This window comes from Phaseolus vulgaris, chromosome 11, assembly GCF_051622355.1.
Source record: "Phaseolus vulgaris cultivar YP4 chromosome 11, ASM5162235v1, whole genome shotgun sequence".
NCBI lineage: Eukaryota > Viridiplantae > Streptophyta > Magnoliopsida > Fabales > Fabaceae > Phaseolus > Phaseolus vulgaris.
In genome coordinates, this window is record NC_143508.1 from 487,317 (window position 1) to 511,387 (window position 24,071).

Here is a 24,071-nt window from a genome sequence, read left to right on the forward strand (position 1 = left end):
AATAATGATGCATGGTGTACTATACATATGTGAACAATTTATTTTTTCAAAAATACTTTTATAAGAAATTAAAATTAAATTATGTACTAATTTATTAGAAAAACCATTAAATTTGTATTACTTTTTAAACAGTGAATTGAAGTGTAAGTTAAGAGTCTCGTACTTTAATGAAAATGAAAAATATATAATATATAAAAAATAAAGAAAAACATAAATTTATTGTCTTTAAGATATTTAGATTATAAGAGAGAAAGTGATTCTTTATTTTTATTTTGTTTTTAATGTGAATTGGTTCATGATTTATGCATATCAAACTTTTTCAACATGTTCCTTCAAAAAAATTTAAAATATATATATATATCAAACCAAACATAAAAAATAAAAGAAAAAATATCTTTAGAAAGATCTCCGTATATAATTCCTAGACTTTAATTACTTGAATAATCTCAAATAATGGGGCTATTAGGCCCTAACATTATATGGGAACTCAAGGTAAAACTTATAATTTTAATATAGAAAAAAGTTTCTTTCATATCGTGAACAATAAACTACATACATTTAACACTGTTAATAATAATATAATAATATATGGTATATGTCACAAGATTTTTCATTGTTATTTTTTCCTAAGGAGGAATTATAGTTTTCACTTTCACAACTAGTGAAAGGGAAAGGGACGTATAAAAGCTGAATTCAATTGCCAAATCTTGAGTGAGGCCTTGATGTTTATGTCTGTTGCATTGTTGAACACAAACAATCTTGCAGCTTCGTATATTGCTTCTGTTGGATAAACCCTAGATGAGATCACAGTTCTTCCTCCTTGAGCAAAACTCTCAATGATTGAATGGTCCACCTGAGATCCTCATGTTCAAATTTAAGTGTCATCAACTTCCATAGTAATAATGGTAACCAACAAAACTATTCATGTGTAAGTATTCTTTGGTTCAAAAACCAAATTTATAGTTAGTGAAAATAAAAACTACAATATGCATTAAGAAATAATTTTAAGTTTGACTCAATTTTATAAAATCGGTCCAACAAAACAATTCATGTGTAGAGATTCTTTATAGTGATCAAAATAAAAGCGCAAAACAAATATATTTTATTAAGAAGTGAACTTTAAGTAACTCAATCTCATAAAATCAACTTACAAGATAAGATTTGCACTCACTTATATATTATGAAATGTTTATGCCTTAATCTCTAGTCGATTTGATATATCCAAACATATATCTTATTGACACTTACCAATACTCTCATCGATAATCTTTCATCGCCGACCACTGGTACTTCGCTTCCAAAAACGAGTTTTGAAACATCAGAAGCCTTTGAAGATCTACATTATCCAACAACATTTCATAGTATATAAATGAGACTTTTGGAACGAGATGGTTTTTTTTAATGCAAGTAAGCAGATGAAAAGTGTAGTACCTGGTTTCATCAACACAGAAGAAAGATGTGTTAGAAAGATGGAAATAAATTGGTGTCAGCTCAGAAAGTTTGTCATCTGCAATAGCCAGAATGCCAAATGGTCCCAAACTACTTCTGTCAAAAGCTCCATTTCCACACCCTACATTTTCCTTCTTCCCGGTCCCTTTCGATGCTAAATATTCGATTTCGAATTCAGCAAATATGTCCAACTGAGAATATTTTAAGAAAATTTTGTATTGGTTTGCTATTCACAATTTATTATCATGCAGCAAAAACTAAGTGATTTGCTTAAATGGTATTAGCAAACCTGTGTGGCTGGGCCTATCTCCAGTGGTACAACTGAGCCAGGCTTAACCACAACTTCTTCAAATTCATAACTTCTAAGCCTTAAGCTCTCTATTTCTTCCACTGGCCACTGAACCAAATGAGTTCTAGTCTTCTTGTCAAACACCACTGTTCTTGGAATACTCTGATTTCCATAACAAAATCCTGATTCAAATCTAACGTAGCATACACGGACACTGATACGATACGGATTTGGATAAAAAATAAGTATAATTTTTAAAATGTAGAATATGAAAACACGAATATATATATTATATAATTATAAATTATATAAATTAATAATTAAGATTTATGTGCATAAGTATGTTTCACTCTTCTTAGCAGAAAGATATTTCTCATGACTATTCAAAATGATTTGTTTCTTATTCTTGTAATCATATTAAAAATTTGTACAATAAATTTGAATTTTTTTGAAAGTCAATCTATTTTTTCATTTTAAAATTGTGTTAAAATCGTGTTATAGTGGTAAAAAATTCAACAAATATTTTTTAAATTGGACACTCCACCGATACATGTCCTATGAGTATCGATGTCCGATACGCGTGTTCAACACAGATACATCATTCAAGAGGCGTATCTAAGTCTGATAGGATCAAACTCATAACCTTAAATAGTTAAAAGAGTAAATTTAAATTAGATTCCTTTAAGTAAATTGGTGTGGAAATTACCTTAATTTTGATAGCAAAAACGTTATTGGTTATATGTTTGGGGCAAAAAAGAGTGTTCCATACCTGAAGAGATGCCCAACCCTTTTTGAGGTCAGCGGTTTCGCTGTCTGATTCGTTGATCCAACCCCACAGGACCCTTCTCTTTTTGTTTTGGTCATAAAATGTCTTTGACGCATAGAATCTTCCATAGTCCAACTTCAACCCGATACCCACATCCTTATTCGGGTCATCGGGCACCCATGTATCATTTTCAATGAAGTACCTCCCAATCGCATAATGATCCCCCCTAGTGTCATCCAAACTGGACTTCAACACATGTTTCACACCCGGCCCATTTACAGATGTATCCAGCCCATCAGGCCCATTTACTGAAACCGGGTAAAAGTCCACGCACTCCCACATACCCGTACCCGGAACTTCATGCATATACTCATCATTGAGTTCGTAGTGGATGAAATCTTGGGTTTTATACACCAACGAAAGCCCTGTCTGGTTCACCTTTGACCCAATAAGGACCCTCCATTTGTGATCTGGCCCAACCCACGCCGTTGTTGGGTCACGAAAATCCTTCGGCCCAATTCCTGGTGGGGGCAACACGACCGGGTTATCCGCGTATTTGACCCAATGAAGGAGGAGGGGATCGGATAGGTTGGCGGGGTACGCAAGATTTTGGACTTGCACGTTCTGATGAGTGTTACCGGTGTAGAGCATTACGATTCTGCCATCTGGCAAAAGCGTGGCTGATCCTGACCATACACCTTTTGCATCATACCAGGAATCTCGAAGCATCGCAATGGGAAGGTAGAGCCAGTGAATCAAGTCCGTTGATACAGCGTGGCCCCACGTTATGTTGCCAAACACAGCTGACTCAGGATTGTATTGGTAAAATATATGGTACCACCCCTTGTAAAACAATGGACCTGCATTGTTAAAAATTATTATTTTCACTGTCATATTAACCTAATAATTTCTTTAATTTTTTTCGCATTTCTAATAATAATATTGGTCATCTCAAATCTAAAACTTTCAGTGTAGTTAAAAATATGAAAACTCTTAGTTAATGTGTAATTTGTCTTACTTTTTATGTATTATTTGATATATATTAATATTTTCACTCTATCTTCTTTATATTTGGTCTTGTTATTTGTTTAATTTAATAATAAATATTGTTGTCTCTTATTTAAGACTTATTATTCATAATTTCTTGATTTATGCTGATACGACATTAATGTTCTTAAATATGAATATCAACGCAATATCGGACTCAGTCCATAATGCTACAGCCTCCTAACTTCAGACATAAATCAACAAAACTAAACGTCAAATTTACTCTAACGATCTCCAATCAACTTACATATCTCTTAACATCGAACTTGACCCATGACACTAAACTAACTTTGTCCAGTTAAGAGTCACAAATTTCAAATTTCATAATTTTAAGGTAAAAGTGAAAGCATGCATAAGTTATAAACTTTTTCCGTGACTAATCTTGGTGACTAAAAATAAAGAAGCAAAATGATAAATATAAAGAGTAATTCCCAAATGAAAAGAACGTACCATTAGGATCTGAAGCAGATACAACCGAACATAGCAACCCAACACGACAAGAACACAGTGTTGGTTAGTTATAGAAAATAAAAACGAAAGGAATCAAAGAAATGAATAAAGTGGATCTTAGGTTTATATTGAAATAACTAGTAATTTACCCTACACTTATTTGCATTTGTAACTAAAAGGAGTTTTAACTGATTTAAAGACAATAGTAAAAGATAGAATAGATTACTAAGAAGTGAACTTAATTTTCAATAAATTTTCGTTATAATAAATTTAATATTATATTATAAAATAAAATTTTCATTAAATTATGTATTTTCAAAATGTCATTATCTCTAGTGAAAAATATTTTTTTTTGATAAACTAAAAATATATATATATACGTAATTTTTTTAATGAAAGTCTTCATGTTAGGCATCACTATGCAACTTACATCTCAGCTAAGCTGACACCTCAAGTAACAACAATCATCTGTCATCACATAAAAGAAGTATTATTTAAAAAAAGGAAAAAGAAAGAAAATACAAAAATATGGGGAGACTAGACCAAAATCCAAATGTTAACAAAAACAATACATAGGTAGACTATACTTATTCATAAAGAATTCTAAAAACAAGATGAAAGTCTATTATATCAATATAATGATTCTCTATGAATGAACCCTAAATTAGCTAACTTATCAGCACATTCATTCTCTCACGTAATTGAACAAAGGTTTAGGTACTATAAATATTACCGTTCATCCAGTTTTTTTGAGGTTGAAAATGAAAAGCTGTTCTTTGCCACGATAGCATGGCATTTGTCCAATTATATGAACCTTTCTGCCACAGATAAGGATTTGACTTGGCTGAAACTCCTTCTGCAACACCTCTGGGAAACAATGGCAGGGAATTTTCCTCCCTTCTGAAAGCCTTCTGAAGATTATGGATATGCAGGCTTATGAAGAGTGCAGCCAATGGCAAGAGAAAAAGCACTGAAGCAATGAAAAGAAGGGTACCCTTTTGTGGTCTTCCCCCACTTTCCATTGTTGGGGAAGTTGGAGGAATGAGCAATGGAATTTGTGAATCAGGGTTCATTGTCTTTGTCTTCTTCATATCATATGTGTAGCTGAAATCAGACCAAATATATTTATGATGATGAAGCTTATATATTTATACACATATACACACAACTGTACCAAAACCATGGACAGCTAGGCTTCTTTATTTCTTATGGATATGCCTTTATATATTATTTTATGCCAACTTAAAAAGTACACACTGGTTTTTATCATAAATGCACACTTTTATTCACTTTTCTTCATTTCTAAGAGTATTTTTTTTTTCAGCCATTCACAAAATTTAAATTTAATTTTTTTTATACAAACGTGTTAGATATTATTATATAATTTAACATCTCAGTAAACTTATATATCAAATAACAACAATTATATATCATTACATGAAAAATATTATTAAAAAAATATAAAAAATAAAAAATTAAATCAAAATTTATATATTAAAAGAAATAATAAAAAAAACTATATATATTTTTAAAGAATTCTAAAAATAAACTAAACAAAAATCTATTATATCAATATAATAATTATTTATGAATAAAGAAAGACAGCACGTAACTTCATTTTCTTGGACGGCTATACTGAAAATTAAAATAATACTATATGCTTGTGTAGGTCAAATAATTGGTTGAAAATAGCTTATCATAAGTTCAAATGTAAACAGTTTTTCTGCTTTGGATTGCAAAATGGGAACACATGTTTGCTTCTTTCCAGAGTTTTTCTTTTCCATTTAAATCTATCACGAATATTTATTTTATAATTATTTGGGAGTAAAGATTAATAACAGTTTAAATTCACTTTTTTTTCTTACTTTCTTCTTTAAGAACAAAATCATGATAAAATATCTATTTTCAAAATAGATAATATGTCAGATTGACCTTATCAATGTTATCTCGAATTTGTTTATGAAAATGAAGATTTGATTTTTTTTATCAAATAAAGTATAAATAAAATTAATTCATTTGAGTTTCCATTCATCTTTTAGAATAAAACTGTTTATTAAACCTATATTAGTCAATTTAAAAATAATTGTATCAGTGGTTGGCAATAAAATTAAATCATAACCTAGTTAAGTGAGTTGAACTCAAATTATAATACTTTTATAAATCAAAACTCAACTTTCTATTTAACCTTTTTTTTGTTCAAATTATAAATTTAAATGGGGTGGTGACAGTTTGGCTAGCACGTAGGCTTCATAGTTTTAGATTTAATATGTTAAAGCATGTTTAAATTAAAATATTATTGTTAATTATTTTTAAAACATAAGACATTTAGATGTTTGAATACTTTTTTTTCTGTTTCTTAACACGTATCCTTATAATACGTTTATTTTAATAGGCCTTAAGAATTCATAGAAACAAATATTATTAGTATTAAAATAATATTTGTCTAATGAAAATTAAACTGTTGGTAATGTGAAAGTCGATACTAATAATATTATTATATTGATCATAAAAAAACAATGTGATCTTATAAGATAAGGTCGGTTTACTCATAAAGTGACTTCTTTTATCTTTTGCTTCCGGTCTTCACGGTCTTTAGGTGCGGTGATCTTTGATTGGTTCTTTCTTTTATCGAATAAGTGAAGGAACTTGTAAAGGCACTCTAACAATCAAGTTAGTCCGAGTACAATGTGCAGTTGAATCGAAAGAAAAAAAATTACCTCTGACGTTTAGCTTCCTCTGATATTTATAACTTTTTATGGACCTCGATTGTCATTTGGATCCAAAAGAAGACTCAATCATGCCTTAATCACCATTTACAACTAAACTGACTTAATTATAATTAACTATAGATTTACCGACTGTATTTTGATTAAGAGAGGCATTCGACCTTACCATTCAGCCATATCGACCTTTTTAACCATTCAGTCATGTCGACCTTCTCGACTATCCCGTAGTAAAAAAGCAATATATATAATTAGACTGGATTACAGTATAAAAATTTACTCTATATAAAGTTATTTGTGTTAATGCGATTTTTAATATAATATATAATATTTTTCTACCTTTCTACTGTTCAACTTATAGCATGTAATTTATCGTACAAACTATATATAACTTAGCTAGTTATGGCCAATACAGTGTACAGTTATATTATTTGACAGTTACTACAGTTATAATAATTGTGTTGTCTGAAATTCCAAAACTATCTATTTTTACAAAAGAAAACATTTGAAAATTGAAGCTCAAAATGCTGAAACAAAATTTCTTAATTTAAATCATGGATGGTTCTCGATAAATACGTAACGTAGAAACGTACACTATATTGTTGAAAAATATGTATACCTAATCCCATAACTTTAGTTAATACCAATTTTGACTGTTTTGATAACTACATTATTGATATCGTAAATTGCACTAATACGCCAAGTTGCTACCAATTTCTGTACGTATTTAATTTGTATACGTGTCTGATATCACAGTACAGTAAATATGGTGGAAACATTTTGACTCAGGACGTGTCATACTTTAATTTTACACTCCATCTTACATTTTTTTCAATTCATATGTTTCGTGCAAGAATACCATTTTCTATAAATTATCTAACATATATGTTTGGAGATTCACTATAAATTCCTTAGAAAAAATTATATTTCATAATATATAAATGAATATAAATAGGTATAAATCTATATACCACAGACATTAACATGGATACTGGTATGATACGGACACAGATACATAAACACAAAAATACGTATAATTTTTTAAATGTAAGACACGGGAATACAAATTTATATATTATATAATTATAAATTATATAAATTGACAATAAAGATTTATGTGTATAAATATGTTTCAAATTTTTTTAACAAAAAGATGTTTATCATGGCTTTTTCAAAATGATTTCTTTCTTATTTTTGTAATCATAATAAAAATTTATACAATGAGTTTGAATTTTTAGAAAATTAATGTATTTCTCTTTTTTAAAATTGTATTAGAATCGTACTAGAGTTGTCAAAAATTCAATGAATATTTTTTTGAATTGAACACTTTGCCGATATGTGTCATACGAGTGTTGGCGTCCGACACAGACACGTCATTTAAGAGGAGTATCTGAGCCTCATAACCTTATCTTAGATGTTTGTTTTACAAGGTTGAGTTAAACTTAAAATCCACTTATTAATATGGTATTAGAGTTATTTCGAGTTTATCTTAACGAAAATTTATTGGTCTTATTAGAGCATCCAATATCGAACTACTATCGAACCATCCATAAATATATAGTTTCGTGCAAAATTGGTAGCATAATAAGAGTGTTTAGATTATGTTTGAACATGATTTTCTTTATCTTTAATTGCACATTTAAGAGATTAGAAAAGAAGCAGAGAATATGGTGTGGATTTAATGGGTGAGAAGATTGGAGAAGAAGGGAAATTAAAGGGCTATCAGGTAGTTCTTGTGATTTAACAACCTTTCCTCCTAAATTTATGCACCAATCTCGTGCATCTTTTTAAAGCTCTTCTATCTCAAAAACTAGAACACTCTCCTAAATTCGAGGTTACTTTTGTTCTCACCAACCAAACTACAATAATTTATTTGATACTCAAATGTTACTGCTACAATTCATCTTTAAAAAGCTCACAGTTTCACAAAGACATTTTTTTCCTTTCCATGACTCGTCATGTACTTTTCCATATCTCAATTCAAATAATAATTGTCTTTGAAAATCGGGTTTCATATCTAAGATAAGATATTAAAAAAATATAACACACACACATATATATTAACATTTATATAAAAAAGTTAAATTAAAAATACATAAGAAAATACTAATGAACTAAATTTTCAATTTACTGTAGTTTCAAGTTGGATTTGGTCGAAAATAAGATAAATTTCATAATAGATTAAAAAAATATCCGAGTTTACCTACCATCACTCACAAATCCAAAAAAAAAAAGATGAAAAAAATTCACCTAATTGCTAAGATAAGGTGAAATAAAAAAATTAATTCATTATATATGAAAGCTTGGAGTTCTTTGCAATTGAAAAGTGGGTTATTGTTACATTTTTAATTTTATGCATTAAGTGAAATTTTAAATTCTTAATTATAAAGCCTTAATTTTTGTGTATACATTTTCTTAAATAAAGAAAAAGTATATTTCATTTTTTAATTTTTTTTTATAATATTCATTTAATTTACCCATCCCTATGAAATCGAGTTATACCAATACCTTTTTAGATTCAATACTGAACAAATAAACCCTTGTAACTCGTTTACCAAGTGTTAAATCTAACTATAACTATAATAAAAATTATTGTGTATACTAATTTAATAAATTTGCATGGATAAAATTAAATTACATGTTTACCTTATTCTTAAAAAATAATATTTAAAAGGATATTTTTATAGTTTAATCTGCAAAAACCATTCTCAATTCGTTCAGTCCATACTTCTTTCACCTCTTTTATTTAACTGAAATAAAATTTTAATTGTTTGAGGCATAGATATTTAACTCCAGATTCCAAGCATTTTTTTTTATCATAAATTAAAATTATTGGACTGAAATAAAAGCTAATACCCTTTTTCTTTTTTCTTTCAATGGGCAAAAAGGGCAATAGCAGATATAGAAATAAAAGCTACAACAGCTATATTATATGATTCCAAAAGTCACAGTACATGCAAAAAGAATTAACAAATGAATGATGTCGCATGTGTAACCCCCATTTTAGTGGTTAGATATAGTGATCAAAACTGAAGCAGCAATGATTACATACCAGTACATTTTGTAATGAGAGGAGGAAAAAACAAAAAAACTCAGCACAGTTTCTTAATTCTTGAAGATATTTATAATTATGAGGCAGGAATTTACAGCTAGCACAGAAGGATTGAGCAAAACAAGTGGGTAGCGACAGACAGGGCTGTTGGTACCATACGAGGTCTTCTGTGTGTAAAACTGCTCAAGGAAACCTCTTCCAATGTTTTCAGAGAAAATAAAAATCCAAAAAGCTGTTTTTTTTTTACCATGTACTATATATATTATAGTATAGCAGAGTATATTCTCCTCTATAATCTATATAAGACTTTTTAAGCAGCTTGACTTCCATAACACTAGTGACTTGAGAAATTCCATGACCTGTGCATATATAACCAAATGACACCAACATGCGCAAGCACAACGAATTAGTACAGAGAAATTGAACAAGGAACAAGAAGAAATGTTTCAGTTAAAAGTGAGATTTACCTCTGATGGATCACGAAGAGAGTAAATTGCGTTGCTTTCTTTTGGTGATGAAGACACCAAGATCCCATAACCTTTATTCCCCTCTCTCAAAACCTGTAACAGATTGTTTGGAATCAGATTGTTTGGAATCAGATTTAAAGTAATCAACAGAACAAAAGGAAAGAGAAAGTGAAAATACAGGAAATAGAGAAAGCTAAATACTACCTTAAATGCATCTTCGTCTGTTCGATCATCTCCAATATATATAGGAAGCACATCATCACAATTGTTTAGCCCTGAAAAACAAAATTTCTATATCACTTATTACTGCAACACAAAGAACTGAGATCGTTAAAGGAAAAAACCATATCAATAAAAGCAGAAAATGAACTCACCAAGTGACTCAAGTAAAAACGTGACAGCTTTTCCCTTATCCCAGTTAATCACAGGTCGGATCTCTAAAACCTGGAAAATAGTAGACAGAAATTAATTTATAAACGAGAAAACATGCTTTTGAAAGCATTGAATAGTAGATTCTCCAAAATAATTAGTCAAAAGGTTGGCTTTGGCCATACAAACAGTACCTTCCGCCCATGAGTTAACCGCAAACGCGGATATCCCTTCAGAACATCATGAACACGTTGCCCCACCACATCCCAATACTGTATCATTAAATTGAAAAGAAAAATAATTACACACACAGAACAGGTAATAAGTTTGGAAAAAGGCAAATCAACTTAGCAGAAAATTATTAAGCATAAGAGCAGAAGCCTATACCTTTTCATCAACATTCCGGTAGTGCACAGATACGCAAAATTTATTGTTCTCTACTTTAGCACCTTTAATGTCTTTGGTACACTCATCAAGAGACTTGAGGACCTGCCCAAGCATGGGCTAATCAGGATATCAAGTGTCAATGAAGAAAAAATATTGAAAGATGATGATTCGTGGTAGATTATCAAAAGCTTACCTCATTAATCATGGGCAGAAATTCCGCAGCAGGTTGGAATAAATTTACTTCCTTACCCTGTAAGTTTTAGAACAAATAAAAGATGAAAAAAAAACCTTTTAGAGGTTGAAAAGTGAGAGAAAGATTCATAAAACAGGTGACAAACTTCAACCCCTAGTACCTGCTTGTCTGTAGACCTAATACAATTTGGGTGATTATCAGATTCAGATTGTCTAACAGGGCCAATGATGTCCATCCCGTGACTACCAGCGTAGTAGAGTTCGGTTAGTCCTACAAATTTATATACCTGAGCCCAAGAAGTTAGAACCAGCAACCGACAAGGAAGCTTTTTTTGAGCAGGAGTATGTGCAGGCGCAGTTACATTCAGATAGATGAGCGAATTTGAAGATAGATAGAAAATTGTTTGTAATTTCTAAAAACTGCTCAACTACCTTGTCACGACTTCTTCCACTAATTATTGCTGTTGGAAAATATTCCGCCACCTTTTTAACAGAAGCCCGCATCTGAGGAGTTTACAGGATCATAATTAGCCAAAGAAGGATGAAAAATAATTAAAACCAAATGATGTTATGGATAGTAAGCCCAAGGAGAGTGCCATACATTGTCCGACATGAACGCACAGTCAGGATTATCCACAATTGGGGAAAGAGTTCCGTCATAATCCATAAACAATGCAATTCTTTTCCCTTTTGCAAAGTTTGTGATTTGATCAAAACATGTAAGCGCAGATGGGTATTTTAGCTGTGAAATTAACACATTGAAGGAAAAAAAGAAAGAATAAATAACCACCTTACACCTATGAAATTCAGGAACTAACCAAAAGGGGATGTATGTAATACCAGCCAGCTAAAATAAGCACCAGCAGTATCAGAATCAGATGATGCAAACCCATGGCTAACATCCTTTGTTATCTTTCTGGCTGGAGGCGAAGATGATTTCATGGCATCCAACCAACCACTAGAACGAACATCTTCAAGAATTCCTGTCTTCTTCCTCGGGATAGTCAGTAACATTCCATGCGTAAAGGCTGCCCCGGAATGGGTGTAAGGCAACAAACTGGAATGCACGCACAGCCTAGACTTTGTTACGGGTGCAGAATCGGTGAGAACAGGGGTATGATTTGACTTCAAGTCCATGGGATCCAGGTTTCAGACCACTTTACGGTCCAGTAACAATGTAAGAACTTTAAGGAGTATTGAGCACTGATCAAACTAATTTCTATCAGATGTCCACTTCACCCAACTCTTTTATCAATAAAAAACCACCTCTTTAATGTGTTCTTGTCACTGCTCTTGGGGTAACAGTCCATCAACTGCCGAGCTCCTGAAAATAATGATCATAAAATTGATTTACTTTGAAGTACTTGAACATCAGGTGAAAAGAATAATTTAAACAAAAGGAAATCCTGAGTTTTAGTCCACTTGTTCATCTTATCAACCAGCAAAGTAATAAAAGAGTTGAAGGCATGTATTGGAAAACATTTAAAAATGAAAACAAAAAATTGTAGGTCTAATGGATGTGAGAGAAAAAAAGGCACAGCAAAATGCTATGATCAATATTCAATCAATAAATACCAAAGATGCTTCAGATGTATAGAAGTTATACTATGAAACACATGAAGCAAGCAAATGCAAGAATGGGGAGCAGGAAGCGGAATAGTGAAGGCAAACAGCTTCAGGAACCGATGGTTATCAAAAGCATAATTATATAATACATTTAATAACCATTTAAAAAATAAAAAGAAAGCAAGTATTATTGATTATTTTATTCCTATCATTTATTTATTCAATAGAAGGATTATTCTTATCAATGATTGGTCCAAAAATGCAATTCGCTAAAATCCAAATAAAGACGTTAAAGGGTCCATCCTACTTGTAGTGATCTGCATACATACATACACAAAGCACAAGTTGGCCTTAATTGACAGCTAAACATTATTGAGGTTACCTTGAACTATGGTTGAGTAATACATAGGTGTTAGGATCATGTACATTCAAGTAACTTGTATAAGAAAAGGTTGAAAGAGTAAAGGCATCTATTGCAATTGTATGCACTTACACTCTTTCTTACTTTTGTAATTAGAATATAAAAAAGGAAATAATTTAGCCAAATGGAAAAAGGAAAAGATTAACAATTCTTGGACTATATTCTCGATTGTTGCTTATAAAGTAGTACAGCAACAGCAGCTAATGAACAGAAGAAATAGCATATTTTCCCACCATATTGACAAAAACAGACACTCATATGATCAAATGCCAAGTCCTCTTCCAGATTCGAATCTTTCCATATAAACTCAATTTCCCAAACTTTACAGGGATAATAAAAGAACCCCGTTTTAAGAAAATCAAAACCCAAAATATTGTTCCACGCTTGATTACAAAAGGGTACTCCACTCCTGGAAAGGTTTCAATCAGTGCGAAATGAACATGACAACGACGAATGCTGTAGATATTTATCAAAGAATGGACAAACTACTTATATCTACTACAGAGTAACAACTAGATAAATATGACAAATGATAGAAATCACTAATGATGACTACAACATGACGCAGAATAAATATGAAAACAAACTAAACACTGAAAAAAATCGGGAATGAAAAAATCCAACTACCACTACTATCAACATAAAGGAAGGTAAAATATTTCAACAGTTCAAGTGTGCTAAGCTGTCAATGATTAATGAAACAATTAAGAAAATACTGATTTTCTGTCTAATGTAAAGTTCTACTACCCCACTCAGTGGACAAGGAAGAAAACAATACCATATGCAACCACACAACTTGGGCCTACAAAGAGTGGGAGTCAATAATACAAATGGACCCAACACATAAAGATTCTGCGATGAAATAGACAAACTGACACAGAATATCAATAAACAATGACAAAGAATAAAAAATTTCCCAAACTCTATAAGGTACATCTCCTTCAAAACCAAACGTAAATTACAAGTATTTCCACGGTTTAAGTTTAAAAATACTTCGAAAGACAACCCAAGACCGGGAAATCAAACACAGAGTGATGTAGACTTGAGAATTTGACATTTTCCTTCATATTTTGCATTCTTTTAAGTGGTTCACATTAGTTTACACGATGAGGACAATAAACAATTAGACTTAAAAAAATCAAGGGTGTAACCAAAGAACATCACATCAGCACAATCAAAAACAACTCCAGGGAAGACAAATCAGAATCAATAGTCGACAGCACCCATCTCACGGTCGGGGAAAAACTCAAAACTGAAAAAACCGAATTAACCAATCACTCCAGGATCGGTCAAAGTAGAATACGATTAACTAGAAAAAAAAAATATAAAAAAAAAACATTTTTTCAATCAAAATAAGTTCAAAAGAGAAAATGAAAAGCTGGCTTGCAACGCTAGATTCTAACCACCACCTCCCAAAACTTTGCACCATGTTGAATATTAATATTAATAATAACTACAAGAGAGAGTAACACGAAACATTCCCAAGTCAAAACGGCACCGACCCTTTTGAATGTCAAACGTTTCACCAATCGGAACCGAAGCAGAAAAGAGAAAGCAGCACTGAAAACAAATTGGAAGGCAGAGGAAGAAAGAATGGAAAAAGGGGGAAGAAAAAGATGAAAAATTTTACCTAAAAAACGAGCTCCAACCACGGGTAGAAAGAAATTAGATTGGTCATGAATCTTCAGAATGCAGTTTCTGGTCGAATAATCTTCAAAAGCGAAAAGGAACAGTCAGAAGAGGAAAAGCAAAACAAAACACACGCGCACACTGATATTTTTCGTTTGGCGGCCAGCAAATAAATAAGCTACAATTTTTCTATACAAAAAGAAAAATAAAGAGAAAGTGGTAGAAAACCCAGAAAGGAGACAAAACGCACAAGTTGTTGTTTGGCAGAAGCTAAAAATGGGGTAAAATTATGGGCAGCCAAACAGGGACAAAGAGACAATAGGGAAGGCAATGCTTTATTTGTACTTTCGGAGAGAAACACGAAAGAGCGATAATATTCACCTGAGAAAATAATAATAAACAAAACGAACGAACCAAAACGGTGCGTATAGAGCGAAGCAGCTAAGAGAAGAAGAAAGAAAATGGTAGGTACCAAACGGGGTATTTATAGCGTTTCGCTTCTCACAAAACGTGCTTTACAAGAAAAACCTTCGCTTCGGATGTGTTGAATTCGGAAGCACCACCAATAAAAAACCTCCCACTCCATTCCCCTTCTCGCCGCCGCGCGTGCTCTCCACTCCCGCACTCTAGAGGCGCAGCGCGTCACCCCGACGACGGCGCGTGGGTTTTTATGATTAAGCATGAGCGAAGTACGAAAAGGGAAGATTTGAGCTCATTGGTTCGCGAACCTTTTTTAATTAAATAAATAAAGGGAAATTGGGAGAGTGGGTCCCGCGGAGTATGTGGAGACACGTGGCCGAGGGAAAGCGCGTGGAGACACGTGTGCATGAGACGAGGTCGACGTGGCCACGTTGCAGGTGGGGCCCGCCACGTACGTGGGGACGACGTGTGCGAGCGTGGTGTCGCTCTCGGGGAACGAGTGGTAGTCGTCGGTGACGGTGGGGGTTGTCGGAAACAGCCAGTGAGGTGGTCCCACGTGGCATGGGTGGGACCCACGTTGGGAGAAATGATGGCCTCATAATGAGGTGACGTGGCATGGGATGGGGCTTCATGCAGTGGCCGATATTATCAACCTCAATCCGAACAACGCGTGTCTATAGTAACATTAAATAATGCTGTCACTTTTTCAAACTTCACACCTTTTTTTTTTTTCTTTCTTTTTTCATTTTTTTTATTTCACTCATTTTTGTTTCGTTTAGGAAGTAACCAACAAAATCAATAAATGATATTAGTTGGATTATATTACAACACAATTTATTGCTTTTATTAATATAATAGAATAAAAGGTACATAACTTTATTTTATAATTTTTTATAACAGTTATTCTTCTTGTGGAAAATTATAAATGCAAACTAGGATTGTTTGAATATCATACCAAAGGAGAGAAGTTCTTCAATACTTTGAAAATCAAGTATTGAGAATATAAAAAATATTAGTGTAATATGTATTGCATAAAATAATCTGTTTCTTGGATTGGGAATTTTTAGTCGTTTTTGTAACATTCAATCTCTTCTAAAAAAATTGTAACAACTATCTCAACTGTCTTTCATATTTCCTGTTACTCAAGAATGATGGTATACAAAATATCTTTTTTTTTTATGTTTTGTTAGATGTATGTTTAAAAAAACGTGAATAAATTCACTATTTCTTTCTTTTTCGATCGTTTGAAAAGAGCAAAATGTTTCTTTTGTTCCTTTTTTAACAATTTATGGTTTCTAGTAGACCAATCAGCAGGATTTGAACCAGATGAAGTTCTGACCATCTGCCAGAAAAAAAAAAATGAGTGATTCTGGTAGAATTCTCAAAAGTGTCTCCACAAACTTTAGTAACAAGACTAACAAGTTTGACTTGGATTTTAACTTCATCTTAACCAAATAATACAGTTATAAATAGAAAAGAAAACTTTATTTATAAAAGACTCTCAATAAGAAAGTATGGAAAGTTTGGTGTGTATTTTTTTTTGGGAGTTAGATCTTTGGTTGTTAGAGATGGAAGTTTCCTTCTTCCATTTTGAGTATTTGAGAGACATGCAATCCAATGCAAGCATGACATCAGAAATCCAACCCACAAGTTTTTTCTTTGATTGTGTTGTGTGTGAAAGCTCTCCTAATTTAGTCAATTGTCTCCATCAATTAGGGTTGCCTTCTCTCTTATTTCAATGCAAAAGTTGGAAACACACACTTTCCACATATAAAGGCCACAAGGTGTTATGTAGTTTTTTCAACTTACCTAAATTTAGTGAATCTTAGATTTAATTCAACAATAACAAAACACTTTGGGCATAGATGCATGTTATAGTCAAATAAATAATTTTTACGACAAATAAACTAATACACCAATCAAAGATATTTTCTTTTAATTACAATTGCTATATACTGCAATCTAATATGTTTTTATAATTATTTAAAATGTATGTTTAAGAATATTTTTAATTAATTTTTATTTTGCAATACCAACTTCAAAATTTTTTATAAAATTAAATTAATAAAAAATAATAATAATAATAAAAAAAAAATAAATATATATATATATATATATATATATATATCATACCCACATTGAAATTCTAAATTTTGCTTGAATCCGAAACATCCTTCGATAACTTCAGTATCGGACATTACTATTTTTATGATTTTATGCAAATGAAGATTGATTCATAATCGTTCATGCGTTAAAAAGAAAATGTAATTCTCAAATTATCTCTCTTTCTTTGACCAAACACATAGTTAAAACAAATAATTTTATTTCTACTACACTTCATACTAATTTTTTATTATGTTTAATAATTTCACATCACTTAATGATAATATATATATATAATATATATAATATATATTTTAACTCATGATACGTATTTTAAAAATAAAATCGTAACGGAGTTTAAATTCTAAAGCGGATAATAATTCAAATATGATGATTGATCTAGTAGTTTCATGAACTTCAAATTTGAACACGGATGTCGTGCAGGCAAAAACGGGAATCTGAATACAAATCACCGTTCATTTAATTCTCAATTAAGAGAAATTCGTTTCCTTTATATCTTGATTGGAGAATTTATTCTAGTTAAAAAAAAATATCTCAGATTGGATAATTGATCTTAGTAATAATGAATATAATGTCAGAGGAATTTAAATTTAAATTTATATATAAGTTACAAAGATCAGCTTGAATGTCATCTAATATCAATTATCAATGTTAATCTTCTATTTTTATCCATTAAACACACAACATTACTCAATAAATGACACCATTTTTAGTGAAATGAATCTTAGAAAATTATATAAGTTTGAAGGAAAAAATTAAAAGAGCAACGAATTTGCATATTGAAGCCTTGAATCTGATTTGATCTGATCTGAGGTTGGTAAAAAGTCCACCATTGTTGAAGCTATGGCTTACTTGAAGACGATGAAATAATGTTTAATCACGTTACCTCACACGTGGTGGTTGTAACATTATACTAACATTTAATTAATGTATCGATGTTAATTATAAACTTTATATACATTATTAATGTTAATTAGCATGATACTTATATTTGAAGATATACTTTTTTAAATGGATATATGTGTTATTTATGAACATGAGTTTTCATGTATGACAATGGATATTATGTATCCATTATTTATAAAATTACATAAATAGTTTATATTAAAACAATTCATATAATTTTTAATAGAAATATTATATTAATAAATATTTAATTTTTTCGATTAACATGATAACATCTTATTAAAAAATAAAGCAAAAAAAAAGGATAAATAAAATTAACCTTATAGAAAAAGAAAAAAAAATGTGAAGCTCAAAATTCAAAACATAACACTAGTTGAAAAAGTATCTAACAGAAATGGTATTAAAATAAACTCATTGTCAAACGCAACTAATAGAGATTTAATAATGTTTATAATTAAAATATTCGTGAAACATATTAAAAAAACAAATCTGAAAAGGTGCAAAATAATAAAAATGACTTAGAAAGTGAAAAGGTTATGGGTCAATAAAGCATCTCTCTCTCTCTCTCTCTCTCTCTCTCTCTCTCTCTATATATATATATATATATATACACACACACTCACTGCCAGCTAGCTTCTGCAGAATTGTGTAGTACCTTACATGGGAAAGAGATTATAGAAATATTATTATTTAATTATATTAATGATTTACAAACTATGAGATCTATATATAGTTCTAAAGTTATCAGAAAAAAGGAATACTTTGATATGAAAGGGAAAAAAGGTAACTTAAAAAGTGTTGTTGTAGGCCCAGAAAAAGATTTTGTAGCCGAATAGCAAGGAAATTTTTCACTGGCATTATCATAATCCACTCTGTTTTTTAGGTATGACTTTATTATCAACTTCAAAAATAATAAATTTACATTGTTACAAGTTTGAAAAAATATACTTTTAAAGAAAACATATTATGCTTGTTCTAATCTTTTCAGTCTACCAATCTAATAATAGATTCACCCAAACAGAGAGATATAACAGTATAACACAGCTCAACACTTTCCATTCAGAATGTGCAAAAAGTTCAGCAAAACAAATACCATTCGATGAAAAGCCTTAGTTTAGAAGTCTTTCAAACATAAACTAAAATACGTCTAACAACAAATTACAACAGCAGAAGGAAAGCATGGAATACTAGGTTAATATTACGTTTTTGATCTCACAGTTATGGTTCATAGGTGTTGCTGCTATTCTCTGCTTCTTCAAGCATTTGCACAACCTGTGCAACCCCTTCTTCAATTTCCTTCCGAATGACTCCATCAGGCATATCAAATGTCCTTCTTTTGAAGGAGAGTGATGCTGATCTTCCACCAGGCTGGGGATCTACCACATCAAGCATTGCTTCTAGCTCATCCACCATTGACCTCTTCGCTGATCTTACCATAATATCAGCTCCCTACAAAACAGAATATGAACAAACCTGTTAAATAGACCAGTAAATGGCGATTCCAGATCCAGAACTTATATTTTATAATGATTTAGAGTCACTATTAAAATTTATAGAAATAATGAGAACTTCCATTCCTAAATCCTAAACCAAACATAGATAGAGGCATGTAGATGAGACACAGCGTCCAGTAAAATTCTCCGACGATTAAACAAGGCAGTAAGGATTATGTTTAACACAATATGAGCTACCTTTGAATATTCAAACTTGTATATACATGTTTTTCTTCTAGGTTATATTCTGCCGTCTGGACTACAAAATTAAATTACAGACTTACTACTAAATTAACATCTGGTATGATGTTTAGCAGAGTTCAAAATTGTGGAAAAAGTTAAGTTGAATCTAATAAAAAAAAGAGATCTATCACTACCTCAATGGCATCAACAGTGAGGAGCAAGACGATTATTTTCTCAGAGAATCGCTGGCGCTCCTCTGCATCACGAGCTATATGACGTCGGTAAGAAAAGTTATTGAACTGGGCTCTGATTTCCTTTAATTTAGATTTTGCAACAGCCAGTTCTCTAAGGGCACGGAGAGCTTTTGACCTACGGATCAAGTAAGCTCTAAAGCTGATCTGGATCAACAAAGCAGCATCTTGAGGAGACCAGTCCTTCTTTTTGCCCCTATTATTTTGCACAGCTCCAAACCTCTTGGCAAATGCCTTCCCCAACAAGAAGTTGGATACAAAAAGAACAACTCAGCATACTGATAATCTTTCAAATTATAAATATAATAGCATTTATGAGTATGAATGTACAATTCATAAAAAAGAAATCAAAGATAAAGGTCTAAAGCAGCTAATATTTCTCTGACTAAAAGTCCGACGTTTACAGACATGTTTATTTGATAAGGCAACACCGTTTATTAGAAGAATATGTATTGAAACATACATTTCATCCATGGAATTTGGTTGTAAACATCAATTCGGTCTGCTGGCTGATAAATTTTTTTAACAAAGCATCTCCTATGCCAGAGCACAACTAGGAAGAATGAGCAACCACTAATAAGAAAGAAACTCATACTCAATAAGATGTGAAGTTAATGTTTATGAACAAGAATTTGGCCATGACTCAAGCTTTTGGGTTTTACTTTCACCTGCATATCTTCAATCCCCCCCTCCCATTTTTTATTATTATTTTGGATAATAAAAAACAACAAACAAAAGTCAAGACATTGAATAAAAATAGAATTACATTAGTAAACTCGTATAATAAATACTAATTCAAACATGTTGTCAGAAGCAGTACATATTATCCCAGGTAGAACTACAACGTGAGCAGATTCAGGCATAGATAAATACGTGCAAATTGTTTCCATAATACACAGTTTATGATAAAAGCAATCTTCTGAACAGATCAACAAAATTTACGAAATATAAGCTTGCATGTTATTTTGATTTTAAATGGGACATATGCAAGGTCTTAGGAATGAACTCTAGTTCTTGAAAGAGAAATGTGAAAGCGTGAAAGTAGTTAAATAGACAGCAAATGCGTGTTAGCAAACTTTCAAATGGGGGCACACCTTCCATAGCTGGGGTTCGAGCTTCTGATGCTATAGTTAGTAGTTACCAATTTCCACTTACTATGTATTCCATTAAACTATGAATGCAAAGTACATAGGTAACCAGTAATGTTAATTTAACTAGATCTGTCCATATACATTGACCATTTAATCTTATCTAGTCATACAATGGGCTTGAAAGAAAGCATTACATTTCCAATAATCAAAATGTTGAACTAAGCCTTGACTATTTTCCATTTATGCAATCCTTATTGTTTTCTAAAAAGGCATCAGTTAGATTATTCAGACTGGATAAAAATTTGTATTACCTTACTCCTGTTTACTCAATAGTGGCATTTTAACTTTTACACCCTCCCCCCACCCGAGTCCAGTCTCTGAACCCCAGCCATATAAGGGACTTTCAGAGTTTAACTCTGTAACTTGCACTTTATTCATAAGCACAAATCATATTTCACCTCAAGTAATGCTTCAAGTTAAACATGTTTCCTACTTCCTACTGATTTGTCTCCTTAGATTCACACCCAAAAGAAATTAGACCCAAAAAAAGATTACACGCAACTTAACAGTCTAAATCCAAATGCATCACTGTCACATAACCCTGATATTGACCCCAACACTAGCTCACCCACCAACAACCAAATTATTGATCTACCAATTAAAAGTCACAAATTTAAAGCTACGAAAACAAACAAGATCACACGTCAAAATTTAAAGAGTGTTAAAGGCTACCCAACCTGTCTCAAAACCTCATCTCTATGATTACTTGGCTCGTGAATCTCCACAATGCGCAACCCATTTCCCTTCTTCTTTTCCTTCACATTCTCCTTCTCCTTCTTCTTCTTCTCAGCATCTCCACTTTCCACCTGAAACGTGTACTTCCTAGAGCTCCCACTGTTTTCCCCTTTCCCCGAGATCTCAGCCGTCCACTTAACGTTCTTCGCAACACCCTTCACCAACTTCTTCTTCTTCTTCTTCTCTTCCTCCTCACCCTCACTCTCCACCTGAATTGTCCACGTCACATTCTTATCCTTCACCACCTTCTTCACCTGCTTCTTCTTCTTCTCTTCCTCAACAATCTCCGCAACCCACTTGTACTTCCTGTCAAACCCATTCTTCTCCGCTCCCTTGATCTCCGCCGTCCAAGTGTACTTCCGATCGCCGGCGAGCAGACGGTCGAACCGCGACTCCAGCTCCGCCACCCGGTCGCCGAGGCTCTGCAGGCGCAACTCGCTCTCCGCGCGGCGGTAGGCCAACGCCGGCGCGTGAAGCAGATCCGCGACGGCGTCGAAGTGGCTCGGAGCCAGAAACAGGTCGAGATCGAGGTCAAGAGAGTCTCCGGGAAAAGACGGAAAAGGTAGGGTTTGGAAGGGGGAGGAGTAGCACAATGGGAACGGTTGTTCGATGAGCTCAAATCGCCTGAATCGGCTCATGGTGAGTGAGTGGACTCGGTGTGAACTCGGTTGGAATTGAATAACGAATATTATAGTGAACGATCAGTATCAGCGATGATTCAGTGTGATGTTGAAAGGGAATGAATGGGTTTAAAGAAAGAGGGGAATGAAGATGACGACAAAGAAATGAGGGGTACGAGGACGCAGTGCAACGGAAATGATGAGGGTAAATCGGGAAATTCATCATGGATTTTCGAAGTGGGTCCCGCTTTGGATCAAATCACGGGAACACTGAAAATCAGTGGGTGCGTATTCATCTGTAACTCTGGTTTGGTTTGCCATGTGAAGTGACCTTTTTACCCTTTTCTGATTTCTGCACCCACCATCACCTGCCACATCGCCACCACGTTCTCTTTTATCTATTTCTTATATTATTAGTTTCGGACACTGTTTAATTTAAAAAATATTTATTGTATTTTAATATAATTTTAAAATAAAAAATACTAATTTTTTAAAATATAATTTTTATTATGATTAAAAAATAAATAGCAGATTTTATTGTCATTTTATGTACTGGTATGATCGGACGATGTGAGTCAGCACTCAGTCTATGCCGCCACCTAAACATTAAAGAGGCGATCACATTGTACACGATCGACCAATCCATAACGTTTATATCAAAAGTTGTCCAGATCAGCAAAGTTAATCTATGGTCAAGGGTGGTTTAACACAACCCTAAACCCAAACAAACTTCCTTAACCTGACCCAACAGTAAAAGTCCATTAAGGTAATATAACTAACATGCATTTTAAGGACAAATGTACATCATTATCTATAGTACTCTGACAATCGAGTGTCGACACTCCGACTGACTTGAGCGTTTGAGTGTCTTCTGCAGGTACTATCCTCGCCTGAAGAGCAGAACAGCCGAGAAGAAGGAAGCATAATAGGGAGCACAAATGCATTAAGGAGTTCCAAGAGTACCAGACCGATCGGACGCAACATAGGAGCAATTGTTTTCTAGACTAAAAACTCGTTCGAGAACAATATATATAATTTATAATTATATAATATATAAATTTGTGTTTTATTTTATACTTTAAATATTATACTATCTTTATGTTTGTGTTGTATTGACGTTTATGTTACATAGGTTATACTGATAAGTATGTATCATATTATAATATTTTTTTTTTAATTTTTAATTTTTAATTGAGTGTTAATAGGTTGATAATCTTACATTAAATTATAATTAAAAAAATTCTCAATTCTTATTTCCTAATTTAATATTAATGTGTTAAGAATCCTGGACCAAATTATGCTAAACAGCAAAATAACTAGCATAATAATTTTTTATTCATAGCAAATAATTTTAAAATTATATTAATCCAATTATATTTAT

At 32.3% G+C, this 24,071-nt stretch overlaps 3 protein-coding genes and 1 long non-coding RNA gene across 15 annotated transcripts; 1 reads left to right on the forward strand and 3 right to left on the reverse strand.

Moving 5' to 3' along the window:
- Window positions 1-410: 410 nt before the first annotated feature.
- On the reverse strand, window positions 411-5,134 carry LOC137831549 (beta-fructofuranosidase, soluble isoenzyme I). Its single transcript, XM_090297496.1, has 7 exons — window positions 4,735-5,134; window positions 4,002-4,010; window positions 2,508-3,364; window positions 1,739-1,900; window positions 1,432-1,640; window positions 1,249-1,336; window positions 411-853 (listed from the first exon to the last, which is right to left on the reverse strand). The coding sequence occupies exons 1-7, from the start codon at window positions 5,090-5,092 to the stop codon at window positions 659-661; spliced, it is 1,878 nt and encodes a 625-aa protein (XP_090153622.1). The 5' UTR covers window positions 5,093-5,134; the 3' UTR covers window positions 411-658.
- A 4,492-nt stretch (window positions 5,135-9,626) lies between these two features.
- LOC137811266 (trehalose-phosphate phosphatase A) lies at window positions 9,627-15,524 on the reverse strand. Of its 12 annotated transcripts, none has more exons than XM_068613569.2 (13): window positions 15,280-15,524; window positions 14,809-14,889; window positions 12,032-12,515; window positions 11,793-11,933; window positions 11,624-11,695; window positions 11,353-11,478; window positions 11,193-11,249; window positions 11,000-11,101; window positions 10,807-10,884; window positions 10,618-10,687; window positions 10,448-10,518; window positions 10,244-10,336; window positions 9,627-10,135 (listed from the first exon to the last, which is right to left on the reverse strand). In XM_068613569.2, the coding sequence occupies exons 3-13, from the start codon at window positions 12,326-12,328 to the stop codon at window positions 10,073-10,075; spliced, it is 1,170 nt and encodes a 389-aa protein (XP_068469670.1). In that variant the 5' UTR covers window positions 12,329-12,515; window positions 14,809-14,889; window positions 15,280-15,524; the 3' UTR covers window positions 9,627-10,072. The 12 variants fall into 12 exon arrangements, with proteins under 12 accessions (XP_068469670.1, XP_068469149.1, XP_068469521.1 ...); XM_068613048.2 differs by having other exon boundaries at window positions 11,000-11,116; XM_068613420.2 differs by having other exon boundaries at window positions 15,189-15,524.
- Window positions 15,525-19,285: 3,761 nt separating this feature from the next.
- BAG7 (BCL-2-associated athanogene 7) lies at window positions 19,286-23,433 on the reverse strand. The gene is made up of 3 exons (XM_068630707.2): window positions 22,013-23,433; window positions 20,128-20,418; window positions 19,286-19,706 (listed from the first exon to the last, which is right to left on the reverse strand). Exons 1-3 carry the CDS (start codon window positions 22,706-22,708, stop codon window positions 19,476-19,478), a joined length of 1,218 nt encoding a protein of 405 aa, XP_068486808.2. The 5' UTR covers window positions 22,709-23,433; the 3' UTR covers window positions 19,286-19,475.
- LOC137825078 (uncharacterized) lies at window positions 22,836-23,802 on the forward strand. Its single transcript, XR_016517238.1, has 2 exons — window positions 22,836-22,974; window positions 23,568-23,802. It is a non-coding gene; the product is annotated as an uncharacterized LOC137825078 (long non-coding RNA).
- The last annotated feature ends 269 nt before the right edge of the window (window positions 23,803-24,071 follow it).